Source organism: Triturus cristatus, chromosome 1_1 (assembly GCF_964204655.1).
Source record: "Triturus cristatus chromosome 1_1, aTriCri1.1, whole genome shotgun sequence".
NCBI classification, from domain to species: Eukaryota; Metazoa; Chordata; class Amphibia; order Caudata; family Salamandridae; genus Triturus; species Triturus cristatus.
In genome coordinates, this window is record NC_140579.1 from 870,143,321 (window position 1) to 870,162,905 (window position 19,585).

Genomic DNA, 19,585 nt, shown 5'->3' on the forward strand with positions numbered 1-19,585 from the left:
AAGAAATCACGGACTTCATCACTCCACACGCGCTCCCCTCCAAAGACTACATCCTTCTGGGAGACCTCAACTTTCACCTTGAAAAGATCAACGACCGCAACACCACCACCCTCTTGGACAACCTCGCCAACCTCGGACTTAAACAACTGGTCACTTCCCCCACCCACATCGCAGGCCACACACTCGACCCCATCTTCACCTCCAGCAAACATGTCTCCTTCAACTACACTACGGATCTCCTCTGGACTGACCACAGCTGCGTTCACTTCACCTACAACAAGCCAAAACCCACCAACCACCTCCAACCAACTCTGCAAAGAAACTGGAACAAAATCACCATCGACCAGATCTCCTCATCGCTCCTTCTAAACACCCCAGCCCACTCTTCTAACCCAAACCAAGCCGCCGCCAACTTCACCCTTTGGTTATCCAACACCGCCGACACCTTAGCACCACTGAAAAAACGACAAATCAAACTTGGCAGCAAGAAGGCCTCATGGTTCAACGATGATCTTAAGAAATCCAAGAAACTCTGCCGCTCCCTCGAAAAGGCCTGGAAAAAAGACCCAACCACTAGCACCAAGGACGCCTTCAAAAACGCCACCCGCACACACCACCAATTAATCCGAAAGGCCAAGAAAACAGCATTCAAGGATCGACTTGACAACAGCGCCCACAACAGCAAGGAACTTTTCAACATCGTCAAGGATTTTACCAATCCCTCGGCCAACTCCAATGACATCACCCCCTCTCAAACCCTCTGCGACTCCCTAGCCTCATCCTTCCACAACAAAATTGCAGACATCCACAACAGCTTCGACAACCAACCCGGAGACCAACCCACCGAACCATATGCCGAACATTCTCCCCCCTTGAACACCCTTAACGACTGGAACCCAATCTCCACTGAGGACACCATCCGCCTGATGAACTCCATCCACTCAGGATCCCCCACAGACCCATGTCCTCACCACATCTTCAACAAAGCAGACTCCGTCATAGCACCACACCTCCGAGACGTCATCAACTGCTCCTTCAACTCCGCCACCTTCCCGGAAAAATGGAAACACGCTGAACTCACCGCCCTTCTGAAAAAACCCACAGCGGACCCCACCGAACTCAAAAATTACCGCCCCATTTCGCTCCTTCCATTCCCGGCCAAAGTAATCGAGAAAGCTGTCAACAACCAGCTCGCCGCTTTTCTCGAAGCCAACAAATCCCTCGACTCCTCACAGTCCGGCTTCCGAGCAAAACACAGCACTGAGACCGCCCTCATCGCAGCAACAGACGACATTCGAACTCTACTGGACAATGGAGACACAGTCGCCCTCATCCTCCTCGACCTCTCTGCAGCCTTCGACACAGTCTGCCACAGCACCCTTTTACAACGCCTCAGAAATATCGGAATACAAGGAAAAGCACTTGAATGGATCACCTCGTTCCTCACCGGTAGAACCCAGAGAGTCCGCCTTCCACCATTCAAGTCCGAGGCCACTGAAGTCATCTGTGGCGTACCACAAGGATCCTCACTCAGTCCCACCCTCTTCAACGTATACATGAGTCCCCTCGCGACCATCGCCCGCCAACACAACCTCAACATCATCTCCTACGCGGATGACACTCAACTGATCCTTTCTCTCACCAATGACCCCAGCACCGCCAAAACTAACCTACACGAAGGAATGAAAGAAGTTGCCGAATGGATGAAACACAGCCGTCTGAAACTGAACTCAGATAAAACAGAAGTCCTCATCTTAGGTACTTCCCCCTCTGCTTGGGACGACTCCTGGTGGCCGGAAGCTCTTGGAAAAGCACCCATCCCAACAGACCACGCACGGAACCTACGCGTTATCCTGGATTCTTCACTCTCAATGTACAGACAAGTCAACGCCGTATCCTCATCCTGCTTCAACATTCTTCGCATGCTCAAAAAAACATTTCGCTGGATCCCCACCGAAACCAGAAAAACAGTCACCCATGCTCTGGTCACGAGCCGACTGGACTACGGAAACACCCTCTACGCAGGTACTACCGCTAAACTCCAGAAGAAACTCCAACAAATCCAAAACGCCTCAGCCAGGATCATATTAGACATCCCGCGCAACGAACACATCTCTGGTCACCTGAAAGACCTCCACTGGCTACCCGTCAATAAGAGGATCACTTTCCGACTGCTAACCCACGCACACAAATCACTCTACGACATCGGACCAGAATGCCTCAACTCACGACTGTCCTTCTACACCCCCTCCCGCCAACTACGTTCTTCCAGCCAAGCCCTCGCCACTATACCTCGCATCAACAAGACCACAATGGGAGGCAGATCCTTCTCATACCTGGCTGCTAAAACATGGAACTCACTCCCCACTTACCTTCGCCTTACCCAGAACCACCTAGCATTCAGAAAGCAACTTAAAACGTGGATATTTGACAAGTAATCCTCAAAAGTAATCCTCCTCCCCTCCCTAGGCGCCTTGAGACCCTCCGGGTATGTAGTGCGCTATATAAATTCTTTGACTTGACTTGACTACACCTTGTAGTCCTCTGTCTTATGTTACATTTCCTATACAGTGATTTACACACGTAAAATTGATTGTCTCTGTGTATATTGCTGACAGAAACTCCATGGCTCGGAAACAAATGGCTTGTGCTTCCACTTTTAAGCATATTTGGGACATTCTGTGATTAGAAACATATCCCACTTTGTGAATTTATTTTAATGTCAATAACTCATATTAATTGTTAAATAATCATGTGTATCCATTGGTTATATTACATAACATAATAAGCTGTAACTGGTCAGTGAAATTCCAAACAAATACAAAAAATTGGGATGTTTTGCCAATCCTGGCCAAACCTCTAACTCCGCCCACTGATCCAATCCTCAGGTTATTCCCGCCCTCTGATTCTCTGCCCACAGTTCCCCTACTTTTTTTCCCCCCACTTCGACCATTGATCTCCAATGATGGTGTACTTCAACAGGAAAGCATAAGACATGGTGCCGCTACTAGTGCTGGGCCCTGCCTCCTCCCCAGAGCCTTCGGCACAACCAGGGAACCTCGTACCACCTCAGGGAGTGTCTACCACTCGGGTTAATTCTCAAATAGGCACACAGTATATCGCTTTCGCCGAAACGCTCCCCCTTCAAGTGGAAAAGACCTACGGATCCAAAGACGCTCCTGCCACGGCTCGCGACACAGATCCTTAGCTGTATTACAGCAACAACCACTGCCAAATTCACTTTACAAAGAGAACCATGAAAAAGGAAGAAGGACAACTGCGAATTCAAGTAGGATGTGCGGTTGGTTCTAGTTGGCTGACGTATTTATTGTCGTCTTGCCGATTACAAAGGCTTACCCGAAAACATGCACCAGAACTGCAGGTAACTCATTTAAACATAGTGATGTATTCTTTAATTCACTTCTGAAGGCCTTGTTAGAATTGTAGTACGTTCCACATATGTATTACTCTATGGTGACAATTACATTGCTATTTTTTAATAAATCTTTTTTAAATAGACGTTTCGAACATAAATAGGAATTACATTAGATTCATAGGGCTACTTACTTGAGTCATTGCACAACTACTAACTGTTGACAAAAGTATGTAAATATTGTTTTATTTTGTAAAAACAAAGTTCCATCTAATATGGCTTAACCTCTTAACTAGTTGCCGACTGGTGTGGGCAGGCAGTACCTGTATCTTTAACTTCCGGTAGTGACATTTGCCGCCATGTTGGATGAGGCAGGAAGGGGAGAAAGAAGAGCAAGGGGAGCGGTGGTGGTGGCGGTCGAGCGATGGAGGTAAGGTCGTCTTGTGCAAGGATGGTACAGTTCCAAGTATAAAATAACATGGAGCGCAACCAATGCTAGAAAAGATCGAAGTCGGTATCAAAAGCTTAATTGTGACACTTAATTGGCAACTTCACACAGAACACAAAGGGCCATGATCCCGTTTTAATTATGTCGGTTTTCTTCTTCTAGTGGACCCCAGGGCTTAAATGAAAGGTTCTGTCTAAGGCCCGCATCGGCCTCTATTTAATTGTCTCAAAGGACCTTCTAAAGTTTCAAACTCGTCTCAGAACTATCACCCAGCCTATTTTACGGAAATCGGTCTTCCGTATATGTAACGATCCGGACTTGATGCATGAAAGTCATCCTTTGTAGTTTTGAGATAACCTCAGTAGTTGCCAATTAGCCCTTAAAGTCTCAAAATTAACTTTTAAGATTTATTTCCAAAACCTCGAAATTGAAACCAGAGAATACAAGGATTAGAGCCCGGAAAGTAGCAAGGTATTTACTTATTAACATTTTCCAGATTTGATTAAGCTGGGCCCTCCAACTGCTAAGACTAACGTTTAATAAACAGCCTCCAAAAGTTTGTTTGCTCGCACCGCAACATACCCAGAATCATATATGAAAAGTTTTAACATTTACCACCCCTCTGATATTTTCCTATAAATTATTTCCAGTTTAGCAATCTAATATATCATAAGTCCACAAAATTATCCCCACAGTATAAAATACTTTCTTATATAAGTTGTCAGGATTGATTTCCTCCAAAATAAAGATGTTTACCATGCGACGCCCCAATTCCAGAAACCCGTAGTGTTCGCCGCCTCACCCCCAAAAAAACCTGTAAACAATTATATCAAAATTACTCTTGATAAATTGTCATTAAGTTTGTAATACCATCCAACTCCTAGAACATAGCACAGTGATCATGTGGTAGTAAGACCCATTGGCCATATGGGTTTGGGAACATTTTTAGCATCAACGTCGCACGCCAGAAAACAAAATGTGAGACCAGGTTTACATCAAAGTGCGTGTTTTCTATTATTAAATGCCATTTGCCAGGCATATCAATGGTGGACCCCGTGAATTTACTGAACCACATATCTTTTGAAAAACCAGACTATTAAAGAGAGACAATTTTCAACCGTGGTTTCATCATGCTGTGTCGTTTCTTATTGGCTTTGTGAAACAACCCTGTTCCTCTTGCTTGTGGGTTGAAGCGTTTGTGAAAAGTGATGCCCGGTAATTAACTAGTGGTTTCCTAAAAATACTATTAAGTATTTGGGGTAAATGCAGTTCTGTTTAACACAAATCATTAAAAGGCGCTCCTGCTCAAGTGGTGAGTCGGTGTACACTACTCGGAGATACGCAGTGAAATCTGATAATCTGTGGCCATTTCAATCTCCAAATTCTTCTCCAGCTTAACTGTGATTTACTTTGACACGTCAAGTAGTATCTCTTGTTCGATGTCCTCTGTACATTTCAAATATCCATAAATGTGCAACCCCTTATTAGCTGTCTCTCCTGGCTGGAGCTTCCCCTTGCAAATGTGAGCCTGAAGTAGAGGTGGCTGTCAGTCTTCTGACATGAGAATATGACTCGCTTGACAACCAGTGTTCCTGCCTTTTTCTTCCAGGTCCATCAGTTTTACCATACATTTTAAACAAACTAACTGTAAAGTGGATTGATCTGAAATCTCATTAATCTTTCCGATCCATATCAGAAGCCAGCATACATGATGTGTCAATTGATTGCCTTGACATTCTTAAGATATCCAGTGGTAATTTGCAATGAATATATCGTTTTTCAGTTTAACCTCAGTATAGGTCTTAATATAGCCTCGGGATTTTGTTGTTATTTCCAGTGAAGTAAATGAAAAGGGCAGCAAAAGATGTATTGAAATACTGCATTTTGCAGCTTGATGTTCTATCTGGTATTACAATTATTGCTGGCTGTTAAAATACAGTTGATGGAACGCATATATTTGTGTTTTCTCAGGAGCGAAATTGAAAAATTGTAGATAAAAAAATATTTCCAACAGTGGTAAAATAATTCTACCAAACAATGTGTGTGTGTATTAAGGGCATTGACAGGCAACTTGTAGGTTTGACTGCTCTATCATTACCAGAGCATTTAGTGACCTAATAAAATTCCTATTTGACAGCTCTCTACCATTGGCAGTAAATACCAAATAACACCTGCAACATTTATGATCCTTTCTGCAACAGGGCCAATAATGCTGCTTTTGCTTGGCTATTTGAAAGTTCAGGCCTTCCTATTCCATCAACTTTACCTTTTCAAAAACAATGCACAATCAAAACTGCCTCTCCCTCTTTGTGATATGCCTATGATTCAGCGCAAAAGCCGGGGAAATAGAAAACGCACAGCTGCCCTCCCTGCGTCGCAGACCCGCCGTCACACAACTCATTCACACACTCATTCATTGGTGGGGCCCATAACACCAATCACTCGCACGTTCTTTTTTACAGGTCTGCACACAGGAGGGGGAAAGATGCGCTGGACATGTGGGTGGGGATACCTTATAACCTATAGGGAAAGAAAAGTTATCTTACGTTATATACATGAACATTCGCCACCTATAGATTCCTAATCCTAAACATCAAGGCACTCCGCCCACTTGGTCGATTGGACCAATTAGTTGGATTGGTTGATGGTGATTTAGAACCAGCTAAAACACATTTAAGACTCAGAATCCTTATTCTCTTTGACAAAGAACCACAAACTCATTATTTCTGTTAATCAATATTTGTTTAGCTAAAATGTCATTAATATTAGCATTTATCTCTTCAAAAGTTTAGAAATTCTAGATCAATTTAATCATATCACAGAACATCATATTTACCTATTCTGACTATCTGGATTTTCGCTAATTCATTGGCTCTGCATAATTGAATTTTGTCGTTAATTCGTCCAAAATGCATGCCAGATCTCAAAGTCCGAAAGTCCTTTGCTCAGCACGTTACAGTCCCAAAGATCGTCAGAGGACCAGAAATCGTGCCAGCATCCGTCATCGCCTGTGGAGTCAAAGAGGGTACGCAGTCATAGTAACCGCCGAATGTGTAAACCGCATCGCATCTAGCCCCTCCCTATTTTATTTATTTATTTATTTAGAAGTTTGTTAAGCGCTCAGCTACCCCCAACGGGGGTGTCCCGGCGCTGAAGACAACATCTAGTGAGGTTCAGTGATGTCCAGGGGGAAAAAGAATGGGCTAGGTCAAGGAGAAGAGCCAGGTCTTAAGTTTCTTTCGAAACATAGGCTCTGAAGTCAGAAATCTCAGTTCCAATGGCAGATGATTCCATAGTCTGGAGGTGGCTACTGCAAAGGCCCTTCCTCCCGTACGCGCAAGACGAAAACGGGGGCAGAGCATTAGGCGAAGATGGTTAGATCCGAGATGCTTGAGAGATCTTCAGTCTGTGTCTCAGGTAAGCGGGGCCTCGGCCATTAAGAGCTCTAAAAGCAAGGGTCAGGGATTTGAACTGAATACGTAGTCTCACTGGGAGCCAATGCAGTTTGATCAGGTGAGGTGAAATGGAATGACGGTAGGGAACATTGCAAATCAACCTGGCCGCTGAATTCTGTACTGTCTGCAATCGATTAATGAGGTACGCCGGGGCTCCAACGTACAGACTATTAGCGTAGTCCAAATGGGATGTTATAAGGGCGTGGACTACTGTCTTGCGTGAATCTAATGGTAGGAAAGGGATGATTTTTTTGATCTTACGGAGCTTTCCAAAAGAGGACGCTGTGACTTTATTAATTTGGGTTTTGCAAGAGAGGGCCGTGTCAAATTGGGAGCCCAGATTGCGGGCAGCTTGCACAGGTACAGGGGGAGGATCTAATTCAGCCGGCCACCAGAGGCTAGTGGGGATGGGGGATTTCTGATTAAAAAATAAGACTTCCGTCTTATCCGTATTCAGTTTTAAATTATTTGAGGACATCCAAGAGGCGATATTCACCATGCAGTGGCGAAAATTTAGCAAAGAGCTTTCAGAGTGATCTTTGAAAGAAAACACCAGCTGAGTATCGTCAGCATAAAAGATCACTCTGACGCCCCATGATTCCACCACTTTTGCCAAAGGTCTCAGGTATACGTTGAACAGGAGCGGGCTGAGGGCAGATCCCTGTGGAACCCCCTATGTCAACGGTTTCTTGGTGGAAAAGAAAGAGCCCAGCATCACTTGTTGAAATCGATCCGTAAGGAATGATTTGACCCAGGCGAGTGGGATCCCACCAACTCCCACCTCCTGAAGGCGTATTAGTAGAGTTTCATGGGAGATGGTGTCGAATGCTGCGGATAGGTCGAGGAGGACCAGCATGGCCTCCTCTCCCCTATCCGTGCACTCACGAATCGACTCGGACACTTCTAGTAGAGCTGATTCGGTACTGAAGTCCGGCCTGAATCCTGACTGAGAGTCATGGAGCAGCAAATTTGATTCAAGATAGTCGGACAGTTGTTCTTGTACCGCCTTCTCGAGCACTTTGGCTGGCTTGGGTAGGAGTGAAATCGGTCGGTAGTTGCTCAGACACATTGGGTCGACACCAGCTTTTTTTTGAATAGGGATTAGCAACGCGTGTTTCCATAAAGAAGGGACAACACCCGAATAAAGGGAGGAGTTCCAGATTTCAAGCAGGGAGTTAATTACTAGCGGGGCAATCTCATTTAGGATCAGTGCAGGGGCTGGATCAAGCGGTGAGCCTGATTTAAATTTTAAAAATAGAGTCAGGGCATACTCTTTAGTAAGTGGTTTAAAAGAAGTAAATACTTTGGTACAGGTGGTGTCAAGATCTGAGGTTACTTCTGTGCGATTCTGAAGGATTGTTGCCGTGATAATGGCAATTTTTTCAGAAAAGAAATCAGATAGGCCTTCACTAAGTGCTTGGCTGGGGGTAACGGGAACGGACAGAGCAGTAGGATTAGTAAACTCTTTAACGATGTTGAAGAGGGCCTTAGTGGAGTTTTTTGCGCTAACTATAGTTTCTGCAAAGTATAGACTCATGGTATTACGTTTGAGTTTATGAAACTCTTTGAGTGCCTGTCTGTAAAGAGATTTGGTTGCCGGGTCATAGGTCCGGCGCCATAGGCGCTCCAGTTTTTTGCAACTGCTTCTGTTTTCCCTTAATTCCTGGGTAAACCAGGGAGCTGACGGTTTTGATCTACGGGAGGTGAGGGTCTGTAAGGGCGCGACTTTCTCAATGGCTGTCGTGAGATCTTTATTAAATGTAGATACCGCTGCATTGAGATCGTCAGGGTGTGAGTCTGAGCTACTATTGTACGTTTGCTCCAGGGCAGTGCATGAGACCTTATGCCATTTTCTGCTTTGTTCTCTGATGGCAGATTCCTTCTTAAGAGGTTGGGATAAGGACACCTCGAACGGGATCAGAAAATGATCAGACCATGTCCGAGGTGTGGAGGGAAGAATCTTAAGCTCCCTCCAATTAGAGAAGATTGTAGGAGAGTAGGGTCTGCTTTCTATGTTCACCCCCACTTTTTGCTTTTGCTTTACTGGTTTTCGACTTAGATGTGGCCGTGGGCCTGCTAACCAGACCCACAGCCCTGCTGTTCTCTCTCTAAATTGATACTATGTACTTTAGGTGCATAACCCATTTGGATAGGATCACCTTATTGGCCCCTGTACAGTGTACCTTAGGTACCCAGGGCATAGGTGTACCCTAGGCCTACCAGGGGCTGCAGCATGTATTATGCCACCCCTGGCCTGGCCTTCCATTATGACACAACTGGCTGATCACTCAGCTGGGGCAAGGTTGTGTAATCACTCCTTGCTTAGGTGTAGTATTCCTATACCTAACTTACATATAGACACATGTGTACCTATCAGCCACTCCTATGGCAGGCCTTAACAATCCTGGAGGCAGAGTGCTTGGTAACATGTGAGATGGTGCTCTAGCATGAGCTGAGCCTGTCTGCAGCTTTCGGAACCATGTCCTTATAGCTGTTCTATGATATAGCCTACCATATACTCTTAAAGTGCCTTATAATCTTAAACGGTTATGGTAACTATGGTTTGGCTTTATCAAAACATGTCGTGTAAGGCGTCTAACACTTTGGAATAATACCCCCATCCCATTTCTGGGGATGAGGATATTATCCCTCCCTTCTAGAGGGAGAAGACATGTTGTAACCTACTTACCCGGTTAAAGTTAACCAGAGCCCCAGCATCACAAAATGGATGCTGCTGCCACAGACACGAGTCTGACCTCCTGCTGCTGGGAGTGATCCCGGCAAGGGAGGCTTGGACAATAGGTTTCCTGCCTTGGGAGGTGCGAGCACCACCCCAGACAGGCCTTAGTGTATTGGGGCAGGGAGGGATGAAAAGAATGAGACATGCCTGGGGCACACAAGGTGTCCCGTGCATAGTCCAGTTCAAACCGGTGCTGGGGCACTCCAGCCCCAGTCCTGGCGCGAAACTGGACAAAGGGAAGGGGGTGTAACCACCCCCCTCCCAGGTCCCACCCATAAGGCGTGACCTAGCAGGTAACCCAGCCCCCCAGATTAGTATAAGAGTGGTAGCTGGGCCCCAGGAGATTAGATTATCCTGAACCTGCAACTTGAACAGAAACTCTGGACCTTCGACATTCGACGAAAGAAGAAGACTGAAGAATCTCCCTTGTGGCCAAGGAGTGGCTACCCTGTGCAAACAGGCACTATCAAGAGACTACCCTTTGCTTTGCTGAAGTTCTACGAGGGACCGACTGCAGAGCCCGACCAGAGCCTTGACTTCCAGACTTCTCCGACCCCGATCCACATCCACAGCCGAGCTGAGATCCGTGGAGGCGACGAGAGACGTGGGACCGGCTACCTGGGAAAAGTGGCTAGTATCTTCCAGCGCAGCTTCTGAGGCACCCTCGAAGTTGTACACCGGGGATTGAGAAGCCCCAACCCCAAGCACCATCTGCACCGAAGATCAGCCCCCCACACTCCACGAGTCCTGCGTGGGGCCCTTCTGCATTTTCCTGCTTGCCGCGTCTGTCCGGTTGCATGCCCGTTGGCTAGTGGCCTTTGTGACGACGCATCCAGAAATCTTCACCGCTGGTTTGGCTCCTCCAGACTGGCTCCCGCTTCCTTGCAAAAGAGAAGCACCCCAGACCTTCCTGGTCTGCACCAGAAGCAAGTCCTCCGTTCTTCGTGGGTTCCGCTTGCCAAGGCTTGGTGAGTCCTAGTCCAACTTCGACGCCGCCGACAGCAAGAGCCTTCGTGGGACAGCTCGCCTCCTGGTCCTGGTCGTCCTCGACGTTCCCTGGTCCTCGTGGCTGCAGCAACAAGCTTCACCTTCAATCTTCACGACATCGCCTGGTTCCTTCCTGGTTCCACGTGGTCACTGGCTAGTGACCTTGACTCTGTCCCTTCTGCTTGCAGGTCTCCTCTCTTCTTGATCCCAGCCTTGGGGTCCACCGGACACTCTTCACTGACTGCATGTCAGCAACTTTCCTTCAGGCATCCATAGAAGTCCACGGCGAAACCTGACGCAAGTTCACACCTATGCACCCGCAGCCTGTGGGCTAGGTAACTTGGGTACTTCGGTGCTCACAAGGGTAGTGACTATCCTAGGGTCTAGTTTCCGAGTCTCGACTCTCTAGCTGCTTCAGAAGTGTCCTTAAACTGTTAATTGCTAACAACTACTATTTCTATCGACTTTTACGCATTACGCGTGAGTGTTTCCACTCTGCACCTGAATCCCGTGGGCCTCCCACTTCCTAACTGTTGCTAGTGTAGTGTAGCCCCAGCGATTCCCTAGGCCTATCCTATTTCCGTGACAGCGGTCCTTATACCACTTACTTAGTATATGGTTTGCGTGGCCCCTAGGGCCTAACTGTATTACTTACCTGTGTGACTTAATGTATGCTTAAATAAGACTGTGTTGTACTTACCTCTAATCTCATAAAGAGTGCTGAGGGTTTGACTAGAATAAATACACTTTATTTTATATATATATATCTGTTGTGGTGTCCTTTCATTTGGTATTCAAGGGATTATATATGGTATCACAGCTGGCTTCACATGCCATTCAGAGTTTAGCCTAAGACTGCTCTTGTCCATGCTACCACTAGGATAGCTGGTCTGTAAGGTTGACTTTACAACCAATCACCATAAGGGTATTTGGACTGATATAAGGTGTACACTAGAACTAGTGACATCATACATCAGGCCAACTTCTCACAAAGATCATCAGAGGAGTCAAAGAGGGTACGCAGTCATAGTAACCGCCGAATGTGTAAACCGCATCGCATCTAGCCCCTCCCTATTCTACTACTCTTTTTATAATACATTTCGGGATAACATGAAACATTTTTGGGCGGAGAAAGATTTCTATTGGTTGGGGGAAAACGTCCGATTTTGGGACAGTCCAGGTTCACATGGATTTTGCTGATATGTTTCCGGTGATGAACCAATTCCGATTGTTGCAAAGTTTCTAAAATGTCCATTGTTCATTTATACCAGTTTCTGGTTTTTCGGGGTCTTTGGCAGTCCACCAATAACCTAACCTTGACAGGAACGGCGTGTACAGAGGTCGCTAGGAAGTTCACGGTGCCATCCGAGTCTGCGCTATAAACTTCGTGCCTCACGAGACGGTGGCCACTTCTGAACTCGTTTTCTGCTGCCATGTTTCGATAGGCCCAAATGTCAACTTAAGCGAAACAAACACAAAAGAGTAATTAATACAAAGAAATGATGCTGCTAATGTTATATCCTTACTAATCCCTTTATGTATTAGTATTTTCCTAGCATATAGCGACATTTAAAGCAGTATATTCACCTTTTCGGTCCTCCACGAAGATGCAGACGTCACAAAAGCACATAAATCATGCGATATCTAATTACCATATATACTACAATTAATATGCGTACGTATTTTAGTTATAGGGTTATTTTGCCATGCAAATAGCAAGTTCCCACGTGTAATTTGTGTATGCAAATTAGTTAATTTTAATGTATCACAGCACACAATTAGTATTTTAAAATAAGTAGGTTATTCAATTAATACTTTCATGCAAACTAGAGGAGGTATACAAAATTTTGCGCTACCTGCTCCATCACCTACATGAACATTCACTTCCGTAATCACAGATTCATTACCACCCTGCAAAAGGTTTAGGTTGCCGCTCAGTAACTCTGCTCTGGTGGCATAGATAGTGGAAGAAAACAAGGTTTGGTGCCCCATTACAGATAGTATTGCTCTTCATTGCGATTATTATTCTTCATTCTGACCTCTTCAGGGTATCGGCAAAAAATAAAAATGTATACCTCCACACTATTTAAAAGGATAAACAAGCATTGGCATAGCCAATAGGTCTCGCCTTTGGGACCTTTTAAGTGTTTATACAGAGGTTAAATATGGTAGCCTCTCTGAGACATAGGCCTCACATATGACTGACTGCCCAAGACTTACTGAATTTTCAGGAGCCTGATAAGTGAGTGACTGCAGAGGCCCCACTAGTCTTCCAGGGTCCCTGGCCCTACTGCAGCTGGAGTGTGGAGGGCAGGTAATGAGCAGTGGCCCCAATAGAAAAGGTCTGGAAGGGGAACGCCCTGCTCCATTTGGCTTCAAACGCTCATAAATAATGCAAAGGGGAAAAACTACAACGGAGAGCGAGTGCTGCTTTAAATACAGTATGTATTATAGATTTGGGGGGTGGAGAAGTGGCACGCAGGAACGGGAGCTAGGAATGCTGCCATATAAAATAAAAGTAACATGTGCATACTCAAGGGCGGAGGGTGGTGTTGGGGGAAGGCACGGGGATATTAGGTGAAGTGGAAGCTCTGAAGGCAGTTAAGTAATACGAAATGTATGGTTTGGAGCAGCTTCTGGAGAGTACTGACTGACACTGAGGCAGTGGACAAGTAATTGTGCAAGGTATGATTAGGAAAGTAAAAAATGTGTCCAGTTCAAAGTTTTAATGTTTATTTCACGGTATGCAGTTTGGATTTGAGTCAACTTGAACAGTACTTATCTGATGTCCTGCGCTGTTATCATTGGGTGGATCGTTTGCAGTGATGTTATCATTATTGCCTTTTAGTAGTATTAAAATTTGAAACAAAACCTACCTCTTTTTGGTCACAGAGTGTTTGCAATCACATGTATCCAAAATACTGAGCATTATTATGGTGCACAATGGTGGGTTTCTATTGAAACATCAGATTTTTGTTTTTGTTTAAGCAATTTGTGTAAACGTTTAAACAAAGACCTCACTAATGAAAGAAATCTAAAAAGATCCATCCTTTCGGCTTCCTGGGAGGTAAGAATTGAAATCCTTCTAGAGTCTTTAGGCATGTCAACATGGGTAAAAGTTTAGTCTGTTGCTGCCACTGACACTGAAAGCCATAGCTGCTAGAGTCCTCCAAATTTGAGAGGAGAATTTTTCCCCAGAAATCATCACGGCATTACCGCTGTATACCAGGGGACTCACCTGACCATTGGAGCCCACTCATCAGGAGACCCCAATTATCCTCTTGAAATAACTGCTGTTTTGAAAACAGAGCTTGTGACGCAACTATCGATGTGTATGAATAGTGAATCAAAACCTTTCACAACCAAGAAAGAACAATTCATTCTACCCTGCTCCTTCGCCCAGTCCATCACCTGGGGACGTTTGATGCATCTAGGCAAAATCATAACCTTTTAAACACTTAAAAACAGCAGTAAGTAGCTAAGGGACAAATTAGTTTCTCCGGGATGGTGTTCAAACGCGTGTGCATCATTTTTCATAACTGTTGATCCGTTTAAACCAGGACCAGCAATGTTTTTATTGAAATTTGTAACTTATACTGCAGCTGAGGGATGGCACGGCAGGCTTTGCGCACTCATATTTATGGAGTAAATGCCACTGCTGCAGAATCGCGTCATTGCAGTGGCAGTGTGTAGTACGAAATCAGATTTCCTGTAGGTAACATGTTGTAATCCCAGGCGGTAAGACAAAAAAAACTACAATAAATATAAAAACCAAAAACAATTTCCACTAGTATTTCTATGTGACAGTATTAATCAGGAAGGAGCGATATAACAGCAAATACCTCTGATCGTAATACACAAGAATAGAATCCATGCAGGGAAATCGCAGCTTTTATCCTTTCAGGGTAGATAAAATAAGTAACATGATTGGTAATGGTAGCAAGCGCTACATAAGAAGCTGTCTCATGGTCATTCGTATGGGATAAGTAGCATCTCATGGTCGAGGGTGGGCCGTGCCCATAGATGGCAGGTGGCACCTTAGGAGGGCAGGCCCCCCACCACTGAGTGCAGGTGGCACCACCACAGGGCAGGTAGCTTCACAGGGGGCACACCTCCCCACAGACTGGACTGGTGCCCCAGCAACACATGTCTGTCAGTGCACACACCACAGACCTCTCGGCAGCGCTGGTGCCTGGCACGTGCCACTTCCGGTGCGGTATAGCTCCTTCCACTTTCTGCACTGAGCCCACTGAGCCATCACAGTTTACACAGCTGAGGGCCTCGGCTTCTCCTGCTTGGCTGCCCTCAAATAACACACATGTGCTATCCGGGCTTCCGATGCACAAGCAAGGGGGGGCGTGGCTTGGACGGCAAGGAGGATGCTTGTCTGAGTTTGCTGCTCCGTTTGATCAGGGAGTTTATCAATGATCCCGAGAGACCCAACGACCAGACACGGTGCATAAAGACATCAATGTGCGGCGGAATGTTGGCTGCAGCCGAAGATAAGTTTGGATAGTCGCGAAAAAACCTCCGGGGCACCAAGCGATGCAATGGAGGTAACGGCGGCCAAAACGAAACCAAAAGCTATGATACTGTGAGTCCCCGCCGTCGATCCACCACTGCCCCAGTCCAGCCTGCCTAGCTCGCCCAGCCTGCCTTCCTGTTATTGTCCCCAGTTATCGACTGCGGTGGAGGGCAGGGCGTAACACCAAGGAGCATCTCGTAATGGAAGGTGCGGCGATAGTCTTGCTGAACGGGGAGCAGGCACAGAACGGGACAGTAGAAAAGGGTGAAATGACACGGACACCGTGGGAGAGCATATCTGAGAGCCCAGCATGGTGTGAGTCGACACGACCACTGTGCAAACACATATGAGGCAAGTCAAAGTGAAAGAGACTGTGTGTGACTAGTGAACCGCAAGTGCTTGGGAGGTTGTGTTCGGACCGTGAGAGCAGAGCTGCGGAATAGTTGTCCCGAGTCAGCTAGCAGCGGCCGGCGAGTGGGGGAAAACGACGATTGGGTCTACGGCGACAAGGGCAACACAGGGGTAAGGAGATTCGAGCCCCCAACAAGAAGCTCAGCAAAGACAAAGGAAAAGTGGCGGACTCGTAACAAAACTGAAACCGAGCTTCGGGATAGCGCCGCCGCCATTTTAGCTGGAGAATAAAGATCAGTGACTAGGTGAGAGAGGACCCTGGAACCAAGTGAGTGAAAAGCGTTGAGTTATTCCCGGGGAGGCGTGAAATCGTCCGAAACCTGCGAGACGCTGAGGGGGGTATAATTAAGACACTCGGCCACAGCACAGCGGGAGTGAAAACGTCGGTGCATCCTGATAAAGGCACACAGGAGAGTATAATCTGCAAGCGGGGCCTCACCCAACCAGATAATGGGGAGACAAGGCAAGTGCACGCTGTGCGGGATATAAAAAAGAGCCCTGTAACAAGCGGTGTGGAGAGGCGGTGCAGACGACGAGAATTGGCATAGAGGTGCGCTGGAGGTGTGCTGGAGAGTGAGACACAGTGCAACACGAGAAACCCGGTGCAGTCCTGTTGAAAGGGAGAGGGAGATGAGGGACCGCCTTCAAGAACAAAGAAGAAGGGGGAACGTGTGAGGTGTGTAGAGAGGTGCCTAGAGAGAACGCCACACAGAAGCCTGACAGCAATCAGTGCAAACCCACAGCAGTCCCACAGAACCCCCCCACGGCTGCCCCCCCGGTGAGGAAGACCTACCAGAGGGAGAACCAAAGGTCAGAGCGAAAGGAGGGCTGGCAGACAAACCCTTCAGAGGCTGGAAGGCTCACAAAGTGCTGCATGGGCTAAGTTGAAAGCCGCAGGTTCCCCCAGGAGCCCTGAGAGTGCAACAGCCAAGTAAGCCAATCGAGGAAGACAGGGAAGACGTGTTAGGGAGAAACCCAGGCACAGTGCAAGTCCCTAACACCAACTGCAAAGATACAAGCAGCACAGGCACAGCTGGTGGGGGATAGAAAGCACGGACACAGATGACTACCCGGATGCGGGAAGGAGCCCTACCAAGAGTGTGAGGTCCTGTAAGGCCTGTAGAGTGAATCCAGACCCCCAAGTGCAGCAAGAAAGACAGACCGTAAGCCAACAGTGGAGCCCAAATACCCCCGTCAGACACACGAGAAGATAATGCGAAACCAGGTGAAGGAGCAAGGAGAAGGGGGAGATTTGAACTACACCAGGAGAAGAGAGGACTAGCGAACATGGTGGGGAGTGAGGCAAGACTCCAGCAACAGCTAAAGAACAAGGGCGAACCCGCACTATCCGACTCACCACTCAAGCAGAAACCAGACATCAACGGCACCCTAGAGATGATCCTAAAAAACTGGCGGATGTTCATGACCTGGCTAACACAACAAAGCAGACCACAGATGCGATACGACTGGAGATAGCAGCGGTCAGGGTGGACGTGGACACAGTTAACAATAGGCTAACCGCAGCAGAACAAAGAATAAGTGATACCGAAGATGCGGACCTAAACGTAAACAAAGAGCTGAAAACTCTAACAAAAATCACAGCGACACTCCAGAAGCAAACTGCGGAATTGGAAGACCGCAACAGGCGGGTGAACATCAGAATCCTAGGAGTCCCAGAGGGGGCTGGAGATAAAGCGGGCTCATGCTTGGCCTTCCTTGAAGATATGGTCCCCAAAACTACAAACCTAAAATTCGACCATCATTTTGAGCTTGATAGAGCTTACAGAGTCCCCACCTTCAGATCCACAACAAGGAGTGCGGCTCGCCCAATAATCTGCAAGCCTCTGAGATCACAACACACAGAAGCCATCTTCAATTTTGCACAGAAAAAAGACCAGATCACATGGAATGGGCAGAAGATTATCTTCACGCAGGACTACTCTAAGCCCACGGTGGATACTAGAAAAGGTTTCCTGTCCTTACGTGATAAAATGAGGAAGAAAAACATACAGTTCTCGTTTAACGGCCCGCAAAATTCAGGATAAACAACAGTGGGCGTTCCCATCTCTTCGACCCGAAAGAGCTAGCCAGATACCGGGACGCCCCAACAGCCCAAGAAATGGAGATATCTCAAGCAGAAACCAGTAAAAGGAGAGCCTCACCGGAGCTGGGGGGAATGAAGCAAAGCCTACACAAAGAATCGCAACAAACTACTGAAACAACTCGATCTACTTCAACAAACACTCTCTAACTACCTCAAAGATACCTCAAGGTATCGCAAAGTACCTCAATGTACTCGTGTAGTATTACCGAAGGTCCTGCTGACTGTGCACAACCGGACCGGCACCTCAGCCTCGACAATCAACAACCAACAGCTGATGTAGGCTTCCAGCGCCCGGCCCTTGAGTTAGCAAAAAGGAGAGCATTTCCTGGGCGGTGTGCGGGGGGAACAATGACTCAACCCTGCACAAACGCCTGTACCCAGCACTTACCGCATCAGCATCATCTACCTTGTTAGAGACCTCTGTAAACTACCTCACCGCGACCTCGACAACAGACACCGGAAGCTGTAGGAAGACAAGCGGCACAACCTAAATATCTGATGTCATGCACAGAAACCGAGACAATCATCATATCCTTTTTTTCCTATAAAGACACAGGGGCAGTGAATAAGGGCGGGGGAGGGGGCCACTAACACAGAATTAGCACAACAAAGAAACTGAAAATGTAGACTCTCTTGGGATAATAGAAAACACAGAACTACTACCCAACAACTCCCCGTGAGATGGGACGGCGACCCTGTCGTCGCACGTTCAGCATTACGATGTTTCTGTGAGGGGGTGAGTGGGGGAGGAATCACTAAGCTCTTTGCTTTCTTTTTTCTCTGCCTTCCTTTCTACTTTCACCTCTTTATTCTCATGTTTCTCGAATAGAAAGTTCAACCGAATACTCTTAACCGTTAGAAGAGAGAGACCTAACACTGTGGCGAGCACAAGACAGACACCCGTCCCACATCATGTGGCCGGGTCGTGCGGGAGGGGAGGAGTTAGAACAAACGAGAGCTGGGGACATAGATTAGGTTTACCAGACATGACACCCTAGATAATGGCCCCCACCAACAATCTCAATCTGGCTTCTGACCTAAAGATAGTATCCCTCAATGTCAAAGGGCTCAACCACACCCCATTAAACGCAAGAAGATCTTAGACTACCTAGCAAAAACTAAAGGAGATGTGGTCCTGCTATAAGAAACCGAACTATCCCTGGGAGATGTCAGGCTAGTGAAAGGTAATTGGCTCTCACAGGTGGCGTGCTCACCGGCAGAAGGGAAGAAACAAGGGATAATCACACCGGTATCTAAAAGATCCAATCTAACTCTAGAATCACAGTACCATGATGAAGTAGGTATACTCTTGATAACACACCTGAGAAGGGGGAGGAGCTTATCCACGTAGCTAACATATACGGCCCAAACACAGATGACCCTACCTTCTGGGAAGGGGTATCGCACAAGCTCGATAGCCTCCCTCAGAACGACATCACGGTGGTGGCGAGGGACTTTAATATGCCTCTGGACCATATATTGGATAGGCAGTCACGATGCCAATACTAACTCACAATTGCACACACTACACTCAAGAATATC

At 46.7% G+C, this 19,585-nt stretch overlaps 1 protein-coding gene across 3 annotated transcripts in view; it reads left to right on the plus strand.

The window, feature by feature from the left end:
* Positions 1 to 3,153: 3,153 nt before the first annotated feature.
* TOX4 (TOX high mobility group box family member 4) overlaps positions 3,154 to 19,585 on the plus strand; it is a 798,038-nt gene continuing 781,606 nt past the window's right edge. Inside the window, exons 1-2 of one of the 3 annotated variants that reach the window (XM_085650575.1) lie at positions 3,342 to 3,382; positions 3,670 to 3,803. In XM_085650575.1, the coding sequence (XP_085506701.1) occupies positions 3,798 to 3,803 (6 nt within the window). In that variant the 5' untranslated portion in view covers positions 3,342 to 3,382; positions 3,670 to 3,797. Of the gene's footprint in view, positions 3,383 to 3,669; positions 3,804 to 19,585 lie in introns of those variants that run through there. The other 2 variants (XM_085650564.1, XM_085650560.1) reach the window with 2 other exon arrangements.